We start from the raw sequence: 22,550 nt of genomic DNA, 5'->3' as shown, positions 1-22,550 counted from the left end.
GACAGGCAGAGGTTAGTGTGGGGAAGGACAGGGTTTGGGAGTCGGGAGGAAGGAGAGTGAAAGAGAGACAGAGAGAGAGATATGATTAGAAAAGGAGGGAGAAGAGGATAAGGTGACGAGAAGATTCTAAAAATATTAAGCATTAAATACTTTATGCTGAAATGTCACTTTCCTTTACTCACTAATGATTGGTGTCATTTGTTAGGATCAAGAGTCTCTCTATTACCTTTTTAGTTAGGTCTGTTCCAACTACTATTGCAGGTGAAAGACAATTGTTATCCAGTGTTGGCTGGCAGCTGAATTACTCATGGTTTGCTCTCATAACAATGTGGATGAAAGCTCACTTTATAGCCAATCAAAAAAAACTTCAAATCTCTCAGTTAATCTACGGTAGTTTGACTTGGAGCCTGAATCCAGAAATTAAAGAGACCTAATGTTCTAGAAAAATAATTTTAGAACTTTTTTTAAATCTCACATATCATGTTTTATGTGTTTTATGTTTATGTTTTTTTATGTTCTATGCTGTTTTATGTGCTCATCTGGAGTTATAATCAGTAACACATGTAGTAGATGTGGTGTACTTGGATTTTCAGAAGGCCTTTGACAAGGTGCCCCGCTTGAGGCTGTTTAGCAAAGTAAGAGCCCATGGAATTACAGTGAAGTTACTAGCATGGGTGGAGCATTGGCTGATCAGCAGAAAACAGAGAGTGGGAATAAAAGGCTCCTATTCTGGATGGCCGCCAGTTACCAGTGGAGTTTCACAGGGGTTGGTGTTGGGACCACTACTTTTTACATGTATGTCAATGATTTGGACTATGGAATTAATGGATTTGTGGCTAAATTTGCCGATAATACAAAGATAGGTGGAGGAGCAGGTAAGTGTTGAGGAAACAGAGAGCCTGCAGAGAGACTTAGATAGTTTAGGGGAATGGACAAAGAAGTGGCAAATGAAATACAATGCTGGAAAGTGTATGGTTATGCACTTTGGTGGAAGTAAACCGACAGACTATTATTTAGATGGGGAGAGAATTCAAAATGCAGAGATGCAAAGGGAGTCCTTCTTCAAGATACCCTAAAGGTTAACCTGCAGGTTGAGTCGGTTGTGAAGAAGGTGAATGCAGTGTTTGCATTAATTTCTAGAGGTATAGAATATAAGAGCAGGGATGTGATGTTGAGGCTCTATAAGGCACTCATGAGACCACACTTGGAGTATTGTGCGCAGTTTTGGGCTTCTTATTTTAGAAAGGATATACTGACATGGGAGAGGGTTCAGAGAAGATTCACGAGAATGATTCCAGGAATGAAAGGGTAACCGTATGAGGAACGTCTGGGAGCTCTTGGGCCGTATTCCCTGAAGTTCAGGAGAATGGGGCGGGGATCTCATAGAACCATTCTGAATGTTAAAAGGCCTGAACAGATTAGTAATGGCAAAGTTACTTCCCATGGTAAGGGATTCTAGAACAAGAGGGCACGACTTCAGGATTGAAGTATGTACATTTAGAACAGAGATGCGGAGGAATTACTTCAGTCAGAGAGTGGTAAATCTGTGGAATTTGTTGCCATGAGTGCCTATGGAGGCCAAGTCATTGGTGTATTTAAGGCAGAGATAGATAGGTTCTTGATTAGCCAGGGCATCAAGAGGTATGGGATGAAAGCAGGGGAGTGGGGATGACTGGAACAATTGGATCAGCCCATGATTGAATAGTGGACCAGACTTGATGGGCTGAATGGCCTACTTCTGCTCCTATATCTTATGGTCTTATGCTCTTACGGTCTTACATCCTTTTATCAGCAACAACTTAAGTATAGAGATTTGATAACAACCATTGGAGCAGTATTTATACTGACAGTTACATTTTTATTACTGTTTGTAACATGAACTATTGACATCAGAAGCAAAAACAATTGAATAATAATGGTCATTTACATTTATAAAATTAACACTCAACTACATTAGCAATAAAAACACATATTCACAGCCAGGTTCCATAAATAAGATAATATACAAATTGGAGGTTACGTGATATTGAAATTATTGAATACTCACAGTGTTGAGAGGTGTGACATGTTGCTGAAGCTGAAATTACTGAGCACACTGATACTGTTGTTGCTCAAATCTCTGCAAAATGGACACAAGATATGTACATTTTTATCCAAAATAATTTTGTGATAGCAAACCAATGTCAAATTGTTGATCGCTTCCAGAGACAATGGTAGCAATAACAGACCATCAAAGGACAAGCAGAGTTAAGCAGTCTTTAGTGCACTACTCTGGTCCAAGCTTTGCCAAAAATGATGGGAAACTTACAGTATAAATCAGCCCATAAGTTTGGGGAAAGTGATACATCAGGAATGGAGAACTGTCACAAGCTACTGATGGATTCAGATCAGACACCATTTATCTAGTACGCAATTGCTTTCAATAAACTGAACTTCACTTTTAAAGAAAGATTGATTCAGATTCAAAGTTCAAAGTAAATTTATTATCAAAGTGCATATATGTCACCATATACAAACCTGAGATTCATTTTCTTGCAGATATTCTCAGTAAGTGCAAGAAACATAATAGAATCAATGAAAGATCGCACCCAACAGAGCAGGCAAACAACCAATCTATAAAAGACAACAAACTGTGCAAATACTAAAAGAAAGAAAAAATGAAGAAATAATAAGAATAAATAAATAAATAATAAATGATCAGCTCCTTGGTCTTGCTGACATTGAGTAAAGGCTGATTTATACTTGTGCTTTGCATCTACGCCATAGGTACCACGTACCCTACGTCGTAGGGTGACATGCACGTCCCCAAAAAAGTAATTCACGCATCGTGGTGACACAGACTGCAACAACTGTGATTGGTCCTCTTGGTAGCATCGCATTTCCTCCTACGCATTTCCGGTTGCTTCTTCTCTGCCATGTCTGTACACCGATGTGAAATAGGTGAAACAAATCGTCAAATCTACCTGCCCACATGTGAAAATGTTTGAAATGCATCTCCTCGTCCTTGTCTCTCACGAAGAAACTCAACACAGTGACACAGAAACCCCACCACCAACTGGCGTTTTGGTGCACACCAATGCATGCTCGCTACGGCGTAGAGCCTACGCAGAGGTGAAAATCAGGGCTACGGTGTAGCCCATATGCACTAGTATAAATCAGCCTTAAGAGGTTGTTCAGATTCATTTATTTATCACACGCAGATCAAAACGTACAGTGAAACACCTCATTTGTGTTAACAACCAACAGATGTACTGGGGACAGCCCACAAGTGTCGCCACAAGTCTGGCGCCAACATAACGCCCACAATGCTCAGCAGAACAAGAAAAATGAAACAGCAGCAAAACAAGCACCTTTCCTCTCTCCCAGACAGACAGACACACACACACACACACACACACACACACACACACACACACACACACACACACACACACACACACACACACACACAGTGGTGAACTAGATATACCTGTCTGGACTGCTCCTGTGGCTCCTCCCACAGACCCCCTGTATAAAGGCGACTGTGGCCTGTTGCCCTGCCTCATTCCCCAGGATGTAGTGTTGTTCATTCTTCCAGTCAATAAAAGCCTACACACACACACACACACACACACACACACACACACACACACACACACACACACACACACACACACACACACACACACACACACACACACACACACACACACACACACACTCCTTTAACTCCAGCTCTGGCCACCTCTGGGTCTCCAGCCTCCGCTGGACTTTCAGACATCAGGTCTCTGACTTCCCCAGTGAACGTGCAGATCCAGGACTTTGGCCATGAAGCTCCGACTTCTGGACTTACTATATGATCGACCTTTGGGCTTTCATTCTTGGTATCGTCCCCCAGACTTCCCCAAACTCCATGCCCTGAACTCCATACCTGTTGATAATAGGTCTGAAGTCCAGGCCTCGCACTCCATTCTCGGTGGTGATGGAGCCTGTAATCCAGGCCTTGAACTCTGGACTCACCAGGTCCCTTCTGTAACCCCAGAATTCCCTTCTGTAACTTCCCCATAACATACCTAAATTAAGTGTAATTCATCCAATCTCCATTCCCATCACTTTTTGATTTGTTTTTCCTCAATCATTGATTCTCAGGGGGTGGACGGTTAATCCTAACATTCATTAGTGTCTCAGATTCTCATTTATTAGCATGCGTTCACAGCAAATTATAGGACAGAAGGTGAGAAAGTACAAATCTAACTAATACCACGTGTTGGGAGACATCCTCCCCCAGCAAGGTTTAGGCCAATTTCTTTTCCAAATATACAGAACCTGAAACAATCCTGGATTCAATTCTCCAGTGGTGATTAGGTACAAGAAAACCTGATGATTAATATCCCTTACAAAATTCTAGATTCTGGTTGACATGTGAACTGCATTTACCTTGAAACACTGCTCACGTAAAATAGGATCTGTAAACCCTGAAATTCATTACTTTGTGTATAAAATTTCAATGCCTTGGTAATCAACAATATGTGCCATAAGCCTAGTAGCTTTTTATGGGGAAATACTCATCTGTTTCAACTAATTAAGGGCAATGGGGAATAGAGCCCAGTGGTAATGGAAGTGAAACCTTACCCTTCCATTACACAGTTAAATATTGCAACAATAAACATTAGGCTGCCATACCACAGTCACCAATTTATCCCCAGGGTGGAAGAATTCCTCTGTGTAGTGTTAACGAAATCATAAAACTGCCTCATTCTAAATGTGTTTACGATCCTGTTATAGGCAATGCTTAGATAAAAAATCTTCCACTGATCTCTGAGCTGGAGAAAGTTTTTGATCTTAGCATGAATAATTAAAACAATGACTGGGAATAAAAAAAGTGCTTAATCCCCGTAATCCTGGATTAAAGTTTTAATTAACAAATCTAATCAAGGTGTTATGGAGAAGTCTGATCTAGACTGATTGATCCAGTCTGGATACTTAGCTTTGCCAGCTCTCCTTGGCAGCTGATGCTGTTATTTTGATGCAGAGTGACTTTAAAAACATGCCCTTCAGTGCAAAGGACATCACTTGGCAGCACCCAATTAAAAAAAAAATATATATAAAACTTCTGATGCTGGAAAATGGAAATTACAATCACAAAGTGCTGGAAGAGTTCAGAAGTGACTCCTCTCTCCCTTGGAGAAAGAGGGCCTGTCTGAGATACAAAAGTGCTGGTTTATGAACTCTGGTCCGATGGACTCTTTGGTGTTTCTGCTACTTGCTGCTCGCATCATGGGGGAATGGTGGGGGAGTGGTGGTGGGGGGGGGGGCTTCTGCTGGTTTGGGTGGGCAGAGGGTTATTGATGATTTTACTGCTGTTTGTGCAAAGGGAGGGGGAGGGGGGCTTTGATGTTTCTATCGCTCTATGGGGTTTCTTTGTTTCGTGAATGTCTGTGAAGCGGACACATTTCAGGCTGTACACTGCATACGAACTTTGATATTAAGTGTACTTTGAAATTTTGAGAAGGGCAGGTAGCAACTGTGGAAAGAGGAATACTTAATATCTCAGGTCAGTCAGTTAGTTAGAGCTTCATTTTCATTGCCGAGGACAACGAGGTTACAGTGCCACTTCATTCAGTGCAAAACAGCATACCGGCAATTCAAGCACTAAAAACACAGTGACTACACTTAAAATAATATCTGAATTATTTAGAATCCAATTTTGAAGGTCCAAGACCCATCATCAGAACTTCAAAAGAGGGAAAACAAGTTAGCTTTAGAATGAGAGAACTTCTCTTTGGAAGTTCTTAAAGCTGGGTGAACTCAATGGAACAGGCAGCCTAGAAGGTTTATCTTTCAGGTGAGACCCTTCATCCGGATACTTGTTGTACTGTGGAAAACAACATGGACTCAATGTACAAAATGGCCTGCCTCTGCACTCTAATAATCAGTCAGTAAGGCTCTTGCATTCACAAAGTGAATGAACCCAAGTCTCAGGGTATGAAATTTAAAACAGCTAATGCTGGAAACAGTCAGCAGGTCAGGCAGCATCTGTGGAGAGAAAACAGAGTCTTGTTTGTACCAAAAATATTCTGTTTCTCTTTCCACAGATGATGTTTGAGCTGCTGAATGTTTCAAGCATTTTCTGTTTAATTCAGAGTTGGAGAAACTGTATTTAAAAAAGAATTAACTCTGAACAACATGAAATTTTATAGCAGAGGTAATTTTATATTCTATATACTACTGCACTTATAGTTCCCTCATTAGTCAAAGGAACCATTGTTTCTGACCCAGGAGCAATGTTGTACTGTGTTCTGCACTAACTGGAAAAAGAATAAGAACCATTTTGTGAATGCATGTAGCATCTTCAATAATACACAGATCTTTCAGGTGGAGATTCAAATTGACATCCAAATAATTTCTGAAGACCACCAAAGAAAATCATGTTTCATGTTAAATACATATAATCAAACAATGATAGTTTTAGTCATGCCTTTGAAGCTTGAGTTTATTAACAATGTTGTTTTGATTCAGCAAACCAATAATGGTTCTTTATTTAAAATTCATTCAACATTATGAGTAATTTTATGTCCTTGCTTGAAATCATTTTTAGTTTCCAACAGTCTTGAAGACTCATTAGCAGTCTGGATCTGAATGAAAGCAAAAATCCAGTATTGAATTTTAAAACATTTACTAATCTATAAATAAAGTTAAACTTGAATTATGAAAACATTACAAATTTCTCCCCCCCCCCACCTTCTTCTGACTGCTAATTTGCAAGTTACATTTTCAGAATGTACTCCATCAAGTTTATAAACAGCTTAGTAGAAAAGTTAGTGGCTGTAAAGGTTGCTTCTGATTTTTAACAAACTATAAATCAAAGATTCAACCCCAAGAGAGAACTAGTAAACTAGCAGGTCCAAATGTCAGCTTGGGCTGTTACTTTGGAAACTTATGAAGCTCAGTTTCACAAAAAAAATTCAAAATTCCCCAGGATTTCTCCTTGGATATGCCACGTTCTAAGTACTAAGATTGCCATGAGGAGGAGCAGGGTAGGGCATAGGTCGGGAGGGATTTGGAGAGAGATATGTTGTTCACAGAAAATATCAAGGCTTTGACTTTACAACCAAGGACAACAGTGTACTTTCTGTGGTCAGAGAGGCATGTGGCCAGCAAAACCAACACAGCAGTGTCAAGTGCAGTCCCAATTTCCATCCCTATCCTAATGGTAGCATTTGTAACATGTTCTGGAGCAGGAGAGAGGACAGATCTTCACTCAAACTTCCGAGAGATCTAAAATATTCCAACTGTGGTCTTATGGAAAGAAGGCAGAGGAATATTTTTCAATTTTTAAAAATTTTTCTTTAGCTATCCTTGCACTTGGAAAAGCCCTGCAGCCTGAATACCCACTGAATCTTCAATCAACATCGCTGATCCATAAACAGTATTCATGTATCCTTTGTGCCTTGGTGAACATGGTAGAGACCTCCAAACTCTCACTCTGTCTGTTTAGAAACAGATCTGACAAGGGGTGTACTGATTAACCCAGCCTTTCCTAAGCCTCTGCTTACAAATAAATGGTGTTCATTACATTTTAATTCAATGTTGCTGACTTCAGATAATTAATTGGAAATGAAGATTAAACCATAAAGTTTAGCTTTACTTGCTACATGTACATTGAAACATTGAAGAACGTAGTGAAATGCATTATTTGGGTCAGTAAGGACTGTGATGAGGACAGCCCATGTCTTCACCATGCTTCCGGCACCAAAATAGCATGCCCACAACTTACTAACCCTAACCCTCACCATACGTCTTTGGAATATGGGAGGTCACAGGGAGAGTGCAGGCACTGGCAGGAATTGACGCCCGATCAGCAATGGCTGGCACTGTGAAGTGATTACGTTAACCATTATGCTGACGTGTTGCCCACACAACAACACAACATCGCTGAGTCATTGAAACATGCAAATCTGGATGCGCTGGAATGACCTCTGTGCTTCTAACCATAGATGACCATCCACCAACTCTAGGACAGGAGGCATATCTAATTTCATTGAAAAGACTTTGTGCTTTTGATAGCCGGCTTGAAGTGGGAAAAGTTGGCTTCCCCGATAAAAAGAAGTGAAGTTGGAATTTCCACTTGACAGGTTGAAAAGTCAGGGGCTTTGTTAAGGGCTAGATAGAAAGATCCCACAGGACAAATGTTATCAAAAGTGAGCATATTGTGGCTCAGTGACATTGTAAAGCTTCCCCATAAATCTGAAAGAGGTTATCAAGAGAAACTGGATACTGAGCCAAAGAAACAAATATTAGGACAGCAACACACACAAAATGCTGGAGGAACTCAGCAGGTCAAGCAGCATCTATGGAAATGTTATGAGGGTTGGTCAAAGAGGTAGATTGCACAAAGAATCTTTCAGAGTGGAAACAAGGTGGCTGGGACAAGGATTTAAGACACATTAGATGGCTGAAGGGAAGGGCTGGGTAAAAACATTAGAACTACCTAAGGACAGGGGAATTCCTGGATTAGGGACATGGGAAGAATATTTTATCGCAAAGTTATTTCAGAATATGCTACAGTGATAACCTTCAAGGGGATTAAGCCAAGAAATAGATATTATCTAGAATCAAGATGCCATATACTCATGACCCATATATAATGATGAATTTAGTATTTTTCTTGGGACAGTTTCTGTATGACACAGATGCAAGCTATATAGTCTATCAAATCCACGTCAGCTTTCACAGCAATGGCATCGTTACTCATTTATTTTCCTTTAACCTATACTCTCAAACAAGCCCATCAATACACTTGTAATTCTCCACCTAATAGTGCCACTTACAATTGCCAATTAGCATACCAGTGGATTATCAAGGAAAGCAGCCTCCCCTCACACGATCTCTGTCACTTCATGAAAACGGTCTTTGGGAAGTGGGAGGAAATTAGAGCATCTGGGAAGCCAGCATGGGCATTGGGATAAGATGTAGACTCTATACAGTCAGCAGCATGGGTTTTGACTAAACCAGGCTCATGGGAGCAGTGCCACTGTACCACCCCCTGCTTTGCCAGTGTGCCATCTCCTGCTGTGCCACTGTGCCACCCCCTGCTGTGTCACTGTACCACCCCCTGCTGTGCCAGTGTACCATCCCTGCTGTGCCACCCCCTGCTGTGCCAGTGCACCAACCCCTGCTGTGCCACTGTTCCACCCCCTGCCGTGCCACTGTACCACCCGATGGCGTGTCTGGATGCAGCCTGTTTCCTCTTTCACTCAGCTTCCAAGCAAGTTGCAGCATTTGAAGAGAGGCTGCCTGACTCCCGACTGGATTTGAAACCAGGAACTAAAAGATGTTAACTCATGGTGGCGGCCTTGCCATTTTTGAAGTCAACTTCGGTATCCCTTCCAGACCGGGTTCTTTTTATGACAGCACAGCACCGGATCCTCACCACGGACTTGCTGTGCTCTACCTCACTGCATCACACAGATGGTCTTGGTCATGTACCAGGATGCACATTGTACATGAGGAGAAACATCCAGCCGACCTTACACCAGAATTACTGGAGCTATGCATTAATCTGCCCAATGAAGAACATTCATTATTTAAGGATTCATCAGTTGACAGAATGTTACCAGAATATTAATGAAGATTTGAAGTGTCACTTACAAGAGAGATAATTGCTTGAAATTAGACAGCTCACTAGGGAATGCAGTCAGTTGATTCCCCTCCAAGTATCTGTAAAACAGCACAGTAAACAATGGTGGCTACTGTCCACAGAATAATCTCTCCTTAATAGAATGCAAGTACTATCTCCTAACGGCAAGGGTTACAATGATCTTGTAACAAAACTACTGAGATAAGGAGAGACACACAGAGCGACAGACACAATGAGAGATGGAGAGCAACACACACGAAATGCTGGAGGCCTGGCAGCAGCTATGGAAAAGCGTACAGTTGACGTTTCGGACCGAAACCCTTCAGTAGGGCAGGAGAAAAAAGGACGAGGAGTAGCTTAAAAAGGTCGGTGGGGGGGGGGGGTGGTGAGAGGAGGGAGAAACACAAGATGATAGGTGAAATGAAGAGGGGGGTGGGTGAAAGAAAGAGCTGGGATGTTGATTGGTGAAAGAGATACAGAGCTGGAGAAGGGGGAATTTAATAGGAGAGGACAGAAGGCCATGGATAGACAAGGGGGGAGGAGCACCAGAGAGAGCCGGTGGGCAAGCAAGGAGATACAGAGAGAGGGGAAAAGGGGATGGGGAATTGTGAAGTGGGGGAGCATTACTGGAAGTTTGAGAAATCGATGTTCATGTCATCAGGTTGGAGGCTACCCAAACAGAAGTTAAGTTGTTGGTCCTCCATCCTGAGTGTGGCCTCATCGTGACAGTAAAAGAATAGGAATGGGAAGTGGAATTAAAATAGGTGGCCACTGGGAGATCCTGCTTTTCCTGGTGAACGGAACTTAGGTGCTCGGCAAAGTGATCTTCCAACCTACGTCAGTCTCACCGATATACAGGAGGCCACACCGAGAGCACCGGACACAGTACGTGACCCCAACAGACTCACAGGTGAAGTGTTGCCTCACCTGGAACGACTGTTTGGAGCCCTGAATGGTAGTAAGGGAGGAGATGCAGGGGCAGGTGTGGCACGTGTTCTGTTTGCAAGGATAAGTGCCAGGAGGGAGATCAGTGGCGAGGGATGAATGGACAAGGGAGTCAGATAGGGAGTGATTTCTGTGGAAAACAGAAAGTGGGTGGGAGGGAAAGGTGTGTTTGTTGATGGGATCCCATTAGAGATGGCGGATGTTACGGAGGATTATGTGTTGGATGGTGAGGCTGGTGGGGTGGTAGGTGAGGACAAGAGGAACCCTATCCCTGGTAGGGTGGTGGGAGGATGAGGTGAGGGCAGTGTTGATGGAGGAGTATTAGAGGTTTTTGTGGGGAAATAGGTAAATACTTGAAAGATCAAAGAGTTTAAGTTTGAACAGAAGAGGAGTTAGGACTAGCTCTAATCAGCTACGATAATATTGAATGGCAGATTAGGCTTGAGGGGCCAAATCACCTACTCCTACTTTCTGCTGCTGTGCGGAACATTGTGTCTTTCCATTGCTGAAAACTAATTTGGTGGTCTTTATGCTCCTCTCTTTACTGGAGTTTAGGAAAATAAAGTCATGAGATAGCGTCAAAAGAAAGTATTTATTGTAATATCACCAAGAAGTTTGTGGTCAGAAGATCTGAGCCCTTTGGAAATTATGCTGAACCAATTTAAACACTTCCAGTGCTTCCCATTCATTGCAAAAGAATCCATTATCTGGAATCTCACTTATTCTTCTGAGAAAGCTGAGATTTTTCAATTTATAACTTGCTTGGTTCTCTGGAACTTCAGCTTTCCGAATGATGTGATAACATTCCTGGTGCTGTAGTCATTGGACAGAAGACCAGGACTTTGCTTTCATCTTAACACAGTTTCTCCACATTGAACTCTCAGAGACCTTGAAAGCATAGTATGGTAAATAATCATAGAACTGTCATGACAGAAAGGGAGACTGTTGGCCCAATGAATCCATGCTGGTTCTCTGCAATCTTCCAGTCAATCACTTACCGGAGTTATTTTTCCTCAAGGTTTTTCCAAATCCCTTCAAAATATGTTATTAATTCTGTTCCCACCAACTTCTGGTTCATTGCCATTCTCTGTATAAAACTGTTTTTTTCTTACAGCAAGTCTACTATCTTTTACCCTTTGACTTAAACCTGAGTCTACTGATCGTTGAATCATCCACAAATGGGAATAGCTTTCCGCTACTTACTCAGTCTATATCAATCATGATCTTGTACACCTTAAACAAATCTCCTCCCAACTTTTTACCAAGGAGAAACGTTCCTAACTCTTGAACTGAAATCCCTCATCCTTGAAAATATGAATAAATTCCTTCTGCACCCCTTCCATGATCTTTATATTTGTTCTAACATGTGATGACCAGAACTAGATGCAATTCTCAAGCCGCGGCTTATGGAGTTATGGGATCATCGACACATACGGCATGGAAACAAGTCCTTCAGTCCACTGTCCAGACCAACCATCAATCACCCATTCACAGTAATATTAATCCCAGTTTTCATTTTCCCAACCTCATCAACTCATCCAAGATTCTACCACTCTCCTACACATAAGGGACAGTTTTCTGTGGCCACCTAAACTATCAACCTGCACATGACTGGGATATGGAAACTGGAGCACTTGGAGTAAATTCATATGGAGAACATGCAAATTCTGTGCAAGCAGTGCATGAGTCAGGATTTAAGCTAGGTCTTTGGCTCAATGCCACCCTTTTTAATGCCAGATTTTAATGTATCCTCCATAAAAAAATCTTCCCCTTTTTGTACTTAATGGTTTGAATAATGAATTGCAGGATCTCATGCACATTACTAACCACTCGCAGCATTTCTCACTATTTTCAGTGATTTATGCATGTGTGTACCTGACATACACCCTTTAGAACCGTGGCTTTAAGCAGATCAACATAGCCTTAGTTCTTTGTCTCAGAGTGTATCACTCCACAATGTATTAAACTGAACCAGACACCTGCCTGCTCACTCTCCCAATCTATCTATGTTCTCTTGCACCTAATCACAGTCTTCTTCACCACTATTCCAACATTCCAACATTCAGGTCAATAAATAAAAACAGGCCCCTTTTTCCATGACAGTTCCCTTTCCAAGATCATGTATAAAGTATAAGAGATTGAAAATAAAAATAGAGACGAAGAAGATGAGGAGGTTTTACTCAAGGCTTGTACTCACATCTCAGTTGCATCCTTGGGAATGCCTTTAGGGAAAGTGCGGAAGCCTCTGTTACTGCAGTGCACCACGGTGTCAACGCAATTACAGAGCTCTGGACATCGAAGGCCTGGCAGGCAGCTGCTCTCATTGTTGTCTGCTGTAGGAACAAAATGCAATAGCTGTTGGACTGACCTCTTTACCACCTGAGAGAGCGATGTGATTATTTGAGATGGTAGTGGGCTACCGTTCTATAATTACATTGCCTATGGGAACGTATGCTCAACTCACATGGTTAGCTATGCCATTACACAGGCCACTGCAGCAATGCATGCACAAATTAATACTACTGTAGAAATGCTTTGTAAATTGGGACAATAATGGTGGAACCTATTCCTCCAGATACATTGTATAATGCATTCACATCTGATTCTCATCAAGCAGATTTATCTCGACTGACATTATTGTGTTCTGTCGTGAACAAGGGCCTTAGCCTGAAATGTCGACTGTTTACTCTTCTTTACAATGCTGAGTTCCTCCAGCATTTTGTGTGTATGCCTTTGGATTTCCAGCATCTGCAGACTTCCTCGTATTTGTTAATTTGTTATTGTGGTGAACTACATATAACTGTCTGGACATGCCCCCCCCTGCTGACTGCTCCTGTGGCTCCTCCCACAGACCCCTGTACAAAGGCGATTGCAGGCACTGCTCCTCCCTCAGTCTCCAGGATGTTGTATGGTGGGCTCCTGCTGCTGACTGCTCTCTTCCAGCTAATAAAAGCCTATCTCTCGCCTCACGTCTCCGAGAGTTATTGATGGTGCATCAGTTATTGCCTGCATTACAATGGTTAGAAGTAGAATTTGATGCAAAGATTTAAAGGGCCAGAACTCAAATTTGGTTGCACCCACTTCTTAGGTATCTGTGCCTGGTGTTGAGCTCAAAAATGGACACAATTCTAGCACCAAGCTTGTTCGCCAATATTTAGATTAAGTCTGAAGCAACCAGGCATTTCATCTCTGCAGGTACACAGGTGTGGCAGATCACATTGCTGCTGTTTTGTCGTTTATCACTCCTGTTGACATTTCCTCAGCAGCCAGAAGTTCAGCAGTTTGTCTTCATATTTAAAAGATAAGCCTTTCATAGATTAGTTGTTGGCTGATTTCTTCAGACCAGCACCACAGCTCTCTATACTTAAATGCTTTCAATAGTTGTTTCACATTTCACAGAGAATAATGAGCAAGGTGCTGAAGGACTTGCTTTGACGACTTCAAGGTTTTTAGATAAATCAATTGTTCCCACGCAGAGTACAGATGTATCTGTGGACTCCTCTTAGAATGAGCTAAGGAGCAGGGATGAACATTTCAAGGCAAAATATTTCCAAGAGCACCCAGCAATAAGTTAAATCTGCTCAAAGCTCAAAGGCAGCCAACAAAGAACCATCTTCAGCTGCATTGCACCAACCCACTTAAGAGGGTGCAGGCTGGCTCCAACCAACGCACAGATAAAATGATTTTGAAACCTCTGCTGTTGCTTCAGGCAATCATCAGCGCAGTTAGAGCAACCTCATTCACAAATCAAGTGACCACCTTAGCAAGAGCACAGACATTTAAAGGGGTATAGTGTATTGTGATCCTCACTGTCAAATTCCCTTCAACACTCAGTATACGTTAACATTTTTTGCCACATATAGTCTCTAATTTGTAATGTGGCTGAGTAGAGGAATGGAATTCAGGAATTACCCTCTCAGACGGTGTGCTGGGGTAACAGGGCCAGATTCATGTGACACTCCAGCTACTACGCGTTTTCCCTCATCAATTTCCCTCATCTATCCCAACCCATTAAGTTTTCTCTTCTGGCTATTCAAGAAGTTCAGTAGCCAGTGGTGACAAATGTATCTCACTAATCTTATAAAATTGACAGGCCTTGTTCCCTGTGAATGGCAAAGAGGGTATATAGTTAAATTTGATGGGGCATGTCTCTCAGCTTCAGTGATTGGCATATGCAGGTATCGCCAAACCTGCCAGCAATGGAGACAATGCCCCTGCATGATGGATGAGAAACTAATCATAAATTCACTTCTTACTGTGCACTCTGCTAGGCCGTCCAAAAGGTATATAGATATCTTCACAACTGGGCTCCTCTGTGGTGGCCTTTAGGGCGTTAGTACCCATATCACATCTTAGGGTACCTGTGCTATTGAGGCTAAACATGAGTTGACAGAAAGACAATGAAACCATCAGAACTACATGAACCTTGTGTCATGATCTGACACACACAGCGAGGTCAACCTGTATGGAACGGCTGAGAAAAGCTGTAATGAAAAGGAAAAATGAGCCACAACTGGCCAGCGAAACAAAGGAAAATTCAAAAAAATATGCAAGAACCCCGGCTTCAGTGTGCATGTGCATTGATAGTGCATTCTGTCTTCTCCACGAAGTGGCACCCTACACTCATTTTTGGCCCTACTACATATATCAGTATGTCCAGTATTCCAGCCAATTGGTGCACTTCATGTGCCCACATATACAATGAATTCTGGAACAACTTTGTCCTGGGACCCCTACTCTTTGTGATTTTTATAAATGGCCTGGATGAGGAGGTGGAGGGATGGGTTAGTAAATTTGCTGATGACTCAAAGGTTGGGGGTGTTGTGGATAATGTGGAGGGCTGTTGGAGGTTACAATGGGACATTAATGGAATGCAAAACTGGTCTGAGAAGTGGCAGATGGAGTTCAACCCAGATAAGTGTGAAGTGGTTTATTTTGGTAGATCAAATATGATGGCAGAATATAGTATTAATGGTAAGGCTCTTGACAGTGTGGAGGATCAGAAGAATCTCGGGGTCCAAGTCCACAGGACACTGAAAGCTGCTACGCAGGTTGACTCTGTGGTTAAGAAGGCATACGGTGCATTGGCCTTCATCAATCATGGGATTGAGTTTAAAAGCTGAGAGGTAATGTTACAGCTATATAGGACCCTGGTCAGACCCCACTTGGAGAACTGTGCTCAATTCTGGTCGTCTCACTACAGGAAGGACATGAAAACCATAGAAAGGGTGCAGAGGAGATTTACAAGGATGTTGCCTGGATTGGGGAGCATGCCTTATGAGAATAGGTTGAGTGAACATGGCCTTTTCTCCTTGGAGCAATGGAGGATGAGAGGTGACTTGATAGAGGTGTACAAGATGATGAGAGGCATTGATCAAGTGGATAGTCAGAGGCTTTTCCCCAGGGCTGAAATGGCTAGCATGAGAGGGTATAGTTTTAAGGTGCTTGGAAGTAGGTACAGAGGAGATGTCAGGGATAAGTTTTTTACGCAGAGAGTGGTGAGTGTGTGGAATGGGCTGCCGGTGGTGGAGGCGGATACGATAGGGTCTTTTAAGAGACTCCTGGATGGGTACATGGAGCTTAGGAAAATAAAGGTCTATGAGTAAAGCCTAGGTAGTTGTAAGGTAGGGACATGTTCGGCACAGCTTTCTGGGCCAAAGGACTTGTATTGTGCAGTAGGGTTTCTATGTTTCTGTGTTACCTCTACACCCTGATCCCAGTCCTGAAGACCAGCTGTGCACCATTTGAAAGGATGGGCTTGGTGATCATTGGGAAGTGATTCCTCGGCTGGTTTCCACCACATTATTCATGAGCATAAAGTTGAAGTCCCCCTTACCACTGAGCCAAGTGGTACCTACTTATTTGCAGTGTTGCAGAATTTATTGCAGACACATAAACTAGATCCATTTGACTGGAATACCACTGAGCATATTCCTGCTGTCACGTCAATCACGGATCAAGCAGGAATGACAGCTTTGGTTTCTTCATTTTGATCTTCTCCTTCTTGGACTGACTGTAGTTAAATTGGCTTAACAAGGATTATGGAATGCTTCTGGATTTTCGGCTGATTTCTTGGTGAGGCTGACCAAATGGTGCAGTGTTTACAACTGAACCACATGGGAGCTAAAGGAAGACTGGTGTTATAAGTGCCAGCCAAACCCAAATGCAACTGGGTTATGTAACGTATGGTTAAACTCATCAGCGTCGCCTCAACTGGCAGAAAATTCGGCATAACTCCTATTGATTACCAGAAGTCTTTGCCCTTCTCTTTTAAGACCAAGAACACCAACAGAAAGCACCGAATGGTTTAGGAAAATTACCATGAGTACTGTCTATAGAAAAACCTTTATCCACTGACGTATTAAGTAAACGGACTTTTAACTGCAGGTTAATACCGTCAGCATAGAAGCCTTTATCACACACAGTTGGTTCCATTGCATGAGTCATCCAAGTTGCATTCCCAAAATAATGTTCCCAAAATAGATACTCAATTCCATAGTCTATTACAGGAGGAAATCACCAGGCAGACAAAGGAAAAGCTTTAAAGATATTTTCAAACCTCCTTGAAAAATATTCTGCTTCCCCATGACTTCTGGGAATCTCAAGTCACTGAGTTTTCAGGATGGCATTTTTGAATTTCATGTGTCAGGAGTACATAAAAGCTCTGCATAAACTGCAAATGAAAGTGCTACAAACACAGAAAGCCTAATTCAGTCCAATTATCTCCTGCCCCATCTGTGAAAGGATGTGTGATCCATACATAGGTCACATCAGTCATCTCAGATCTCACATAAGTGGAATGGTAGCATGCAATCTTCAGTCCCAAGCAACTGCTCAAGGAAATGGTAGTTGTGGCTAGAATAAAAAAGATGGGGGTGGGAGGGGAAGGAGTACAAGCTGGCAGATGATAGGTGAGGCCAGATGAGGGGGAAGGTGGGTGGGTGGGAGAGGAGGGATGAATTAAGAACCAGAGAGGGGGTGGGTGGGACAGATAAAGGGCTGAAGAAGGAGGAATATAAAAGGAGAGAACAGTGGACTAAGGAAGAAAGGGAAGGAGGCGGGGAACCAGATGGAGGTGATGGAGAAGAGAAAGGGTGGGAGGGGAATCAGAATGGGGAATGGAAGAGTTGGGGGGAAGTTATTGGACGTTAGAGAAATCGATGTTCATGCCATCAGGTTGGAGGCTACGCAAATAACATGTAAATACACACCAAACCAATCAAGTTCATATGAGAGAAAACACAACCTTTACTGTTCTTCTCATAAAGCAGAACCACGTAGAAATCAGCACTTCAGCACATCGTATCCATGTGAGACTTACTGTCCATCAACACTAATCCAATCTGCCTGCATTAGGACCAGATGCCTTGCCTATTTCAATGTCCGCCTAAAAGCCTGTTAAACGTTCTGATAAATCTTCATTGAAATTTTCGTCCCTTACTTAAAAGAATTATCTTCCCCACCCACCCAAAGCTAAGTAGAAATCATTAGCTAAAATTAATTGTCAAAGACAAAGTAGTTTTAAAATTTCAAGCACATTGTGTGGTGAAGCCAGTCTAGAGACCTTTTCCATTTAGACTTTAAGCTCCTCGGTAGAGCACCATCTGATAATAAACTACTGTAGCGTTGCATAGGAACAGGCGGGAATGGACATCAAAGGCATTTTTATATTTAATAGCTGCTCTGGAAGGAAAGGAACAAAGGAATCAAAGAGAAGACAACCTTTAACCTCCTGATAATATCCAGAAGAAAAAACAAGTCATTGAACATAATTTATAAAAATGTGAGCGTGTTCTAGGATGCTTTTGTAATATGTTTTAATTTCTGTAAACAACTGGGAGATACAAATCTCGTTACTCATGCTGTGCTGAGAATCAAGATCACAGAATACATCAGAGGCATGAGTATGTCAAATGAATTTTTAAAGGAAAAAAAAACACCATTTGCAATCCACTTTGGTATAGCATAACACAATTATAGAAAATATTTATTCTGATGATAAAATCTCTCTATTTATCTCTTGAAAGTACAAACTTATAACTGGGAACACATGGTGATTAGACTGTAAAATACATGATTTCTAGGGGTCTGAAGAAAGTGACAGGTTAATTCTCAGAGGATGGCCTTGTGAGCTGAAAGTTTAACGGTCTGGAATTGCACAGAGGCTATATACATTGTTGCTCCCTTATTCCTCTGTAGCAGGGAATTGTAGAAATACCAATATCAAGTGTTTATTTCTTTTATAATTTTATTTATTTGTGTCAGTATTTTCCCTTCCCATTTTTCCTCTTAATTTCTTGAAGAAAATTTAATTTTATTATCATAGGTGGTGTTCTCTAATGTGCCAGGTCGTCTATTTTTCATGTATGAGTTTGCGATGCAAGGATTGTACTGATGGAGGATTTTGACCCAACAGATCAGCAATTCCTCTTCCCCACCCTGCCCCGCTCCCTCTGATACTGGTTGATCTAGTGAGTTCCTCCCACAGATTGTTCCTTGCTCTGGATTTCAAAATCTAAAGCCTCTGTGTCTATAACCAAATTAAACCCTGTCCCACACTGGTGTGCTTGCTATAAAGTAGATGGGTTAATTTTACTCCTCCTTTTCAATGTTCATAGAATCTCGGTAGTTGATACATGTTCCACATATTTATTTACAATTGCAACATTTTACCTCAGGTTTAATGATTTTTCACCATTTTTCTCACAGCCTATGATCCCCCAACCCAGAAGAAAGCCCAGCAATCCTTACCATCACAGGTGAAATCCTGAACAGCCACATCCTGAATTGGGATCTCCTTCAGGAAGGATGGTTTTTGACAACGCGGGTTTCCACTGACAATCCTTCTCCTCCTCAGCCACCTTCCCAACCAGGCCAGGTGACAGTTACAGTTGAAAGGATTGGCCAGTAGGTTTCTGTGGAAGACCAGCAAAATGGGAATTAATAAATTCATAGATTTGTAGAGTAACACAGCACAGAAACATGGATTCAGTCCAACTTTTCCTTGCCAAACAAGATGGCTTATCTGTGCTAATCCTTATTCGACTGACTTTAACTCATACACCTGTAAACCATTCTAATCCATGTAGCCATCCTATCTGTGGATTCACTAAGAAAAGAAGTATAATAGAGATATAACTCAATTACACACATCGGCCACATTATTAGCTACCTCCTGCACCTAAATAAAGTTGTGTTTTGTGTTCAGATATGCTCTTCTGCACACCACTGTAGTAATGCATGATTATCTGAGTTACTGTCACCTTCCTGTCAGCTTGAACCAGTCTGTCCATTTTCCTCGAATCTCTCTGATTAACAAGGGGTTTACTCCGACAGAACTGCCATTTTTTGTTTTGTTTATTTTTCCACAATACTCTGTAAACTCTAGAGAGAGTTGTGCATGAAAATCCCAAAAGATTAGCAATTTCTATGGTACTCAAACCACACTGTCAGGCATCAACAATCATTCCATGGTCAAAGTCACTTAGATCACGTTTCTTCCCCATTCTGATGTTGGGTCTGAACAACAAGTGAACCTCTTCACCATGTCTGCGTGATTTTATGCTTTGAGTTGCTGCCACATGATTGGCTGATTTGGTAACGAGCAGGTGTACAGGTGTACATATTAAAGTTCCCACTGAGTGTATAATCATTTCGTTCCCCCAACATTTCTTTCACATAAAACTGGGTATTGTCCTCTCAGAAATACTTTGATATGACTGAATGTTTCACTGACTTCTCAATACTAGGTTTTAATCTGTAACTTTTATCTGAGATGTCACTTTGATAATATACTATTAACCCTAATGAAGAGCAAATTACAAGAACACAGAACAGCCCAGGGAGCACTTTGTCGATGTGTCCATTAGAACAATAATTTCTGCATTTTCTGGAAGTGAATATTCTTTACAAATTTGCTAAAATTACTTGTTCCTTATGAATGGCACAAAGATAGATTTTCCAATCATATTCTTTACAAATACATCGCTCTGACCTCAGGCCTCTGCAGAACTTAATACATTTTACTTAAAAGGTAAATTCATTTTATGAGTTTAGTCTCATAACTTAAGATCCCTTCTTCGATCATTATCTTGTTGAAACAGGAGAGAATCAACATGCCATAAACTCAAACCCAATTCTAAATATTTTCCATTTTTCATGAATCACTAAATTATATCAAATTCACACAGTAGGGGAACAAGTATTCGGCTCAAATTATTCCACATGATCCTTCTTCCACCATCTGTATCTCTTCAGGTTTACATTATGTTCTTTTTCCTTTAATTTCATTTACTTACCTGGATGGAACAGGTTCTTGCTCCAGCTGCTGTTTCCAGTAGGTGGTTTTATGCTCCTGTCTCTCCTTGGACAAAGGATTTTTTCCTGAATTTCTATTGAACGTATTATCAACCATTTTATATTCTTAGAAGCTAATTCCAGAGTCATTCATATGGGGAAATATTCTCCATAAGCACCATATCAAATCAGAAAATATTGAACACAGAAGTCTTAATAGTCCTAGAGTCATAGAGAAGTACAGCAGTGAAACAAGCCCTTCGGCCCATCTGTTCCATGCTAAACTACTTAAACTGCCTACTCCCATCGACCTACACCGGGGACCATAGCCCACAAATCCCTATCATTAATGTACCTATACAATCCTCTCTTAAACATCGAAACCGAGCTCAATGCACCAGTTGAGCTGGCAGCTCATTCCACGCTCTCACAGTCCTCTGAGTTTCCTTTTATGTTCCCCTTAAACTTCTCACCTTTCACCATTAACCCATGACCTCTGGTTGTAGTCCCACCCAACCTCAGTGGAAAAAGCCTGCTTGCATTTACCCTATAATTACCCCTCATAAGTGTGTATACTGTACCTCTATCAAATCTCTCTATATTCCAAGGAATAATATCCTAGCCTAGTCAACCCTTCCTTTTAACTCAGGTTCTCCAGTCCTGGCAACATCCTCATAAGTTTTCTTTCTACTCTTTCAATCTTATTTGCATCTTTCTTGTAGGTAGGTGACCAAAACAGCACACAACACTCCAAATTAGACCTCACCAATGTCTTATACAACTTCAACATAACATCCCATCTCCAGTACTCAGTACTTTTATTTATGAAGGTCAATGTGCCAAAAGCTTTCTAATTGCACGATCTAATTTTAAGTCTATTGATTCTGTTCTGATGTTCTGTGGTTCAAAGTCAAAATTAAGTAGCCTACATAAAAAATAAATGGGCAAGATAACCTGAAAAGAAATGGTCTAGTGGAGATGGATGTGGGGTGCTTATGAAGGTCAAACAAGAAGCAATGGTCAAGTTGGAACAGGTTATCATCAACGCAGATTCGGAATAAAATACCGAGATCAAAGTAGATCTTACATGGTTGAGAGAGAATGGAGGGTGTTGAATGCTCCAGGAGTGATGGTGGTGACTCGGTTGTCGTAGAGTGACAGCAGGCGGACTGAGGTAAGGCCAGTAAACGTGTCGTTATTGACACAGCTGATCCTGTTGTTCCGTAGCATCCTGCAACATTAGTTAATAAGGAAGAAAATTTGACACTTTCAGCCAGTAACAACCAGAAGTGCACAGTTTTCAACAAACATTTCCCAATAAAATATTAATGAATAATTATACCCTACAGAAGTGCTGAGGATATTGTGCCATCAATTACGAAGCACTGACAATATCACCGTGGCCTTTCCAGGTGCAACTGTAAACTGTGTCCAAGTTGGACATCATAGTGGGTTATCATGCTGTATACTTACAGTGTCTTGAGCCCAGAGAGACCAGAAAACATTCGGCTGTGGACCATTTCCAGCTCATTTCCAGTCAGTAGCAATTCCAGCACTCCTGATGCCCCTTCAAATGCTCCCTCTCGAATATCTTGGATCTTATTGTTACTCAGGTTTCTAATGAGAGACAGTAAAACAATTACTTCTAGAAAACAAACTACCACTGCACAAGTATATGTAGATAGGATTT

General features: G+C 41.6%; 1 protein-coding gene across 2 annotated transcripts in view; it reads right to left on the bottom strand.

The window, feature by feature from the left end:
- The window catches only part of LOC140739492 (slit homolog 3 protein-like), a 611,537-nt gene that overhangs the window by 70,102 nt on the left and 518,885 nt on the right, over nt 1-22,550 (bottom strand). For both annotated transcript variants that reach the window (XM_073067845.1, XM_073067846.1), the window contains 6 exons: nt 22,334-22,477; nt 21,948-22,091; nt 19,316-19,479; nt 12,762-12,897; nt 9,631-9,699; nt 2,048-2,119 (listed from right to left, as the gene is read on the bottom strand). In XM_073067845.1, coding sequence (XP_072923946.1) covers nt 2,048-2,119; nt 9,631-9,699; nt 12,762-12,897; nt 19,316-19,479; nt 21,948-22,091; nt 22,334-22,477 — 729 coding nt within the window. The remainder of the gene's footprint in view (nt 1-2,047; nt 2,120-9,630; nt 9,700-12,761; nt 12,898-19,315; nt 19,480-21,947; nt 22,092-22,333; nt 22,478-22,550) is intronic.

The sequence above is a fragment of the Hemitrygon akajei genome, chromosome 15, assembly GCF_048418815.1.
Source record: "Hemitrygon akajei chromosome 15, sHemAka1.3, whole genome shotgun sequence".
NCBI classification, from domain to species: Eukaryota; Metazoa; Chordata; class Chondrichthyes; order Myliobatiformes; family Dasyatidae; genus Hemitrygon; species Hemitrygon akajei.
The sequence above is the reverse complement of the archived record's forward strand: the minus strand, read 5'-3'. Positions and strand labels throughout refer to the sequence as shown.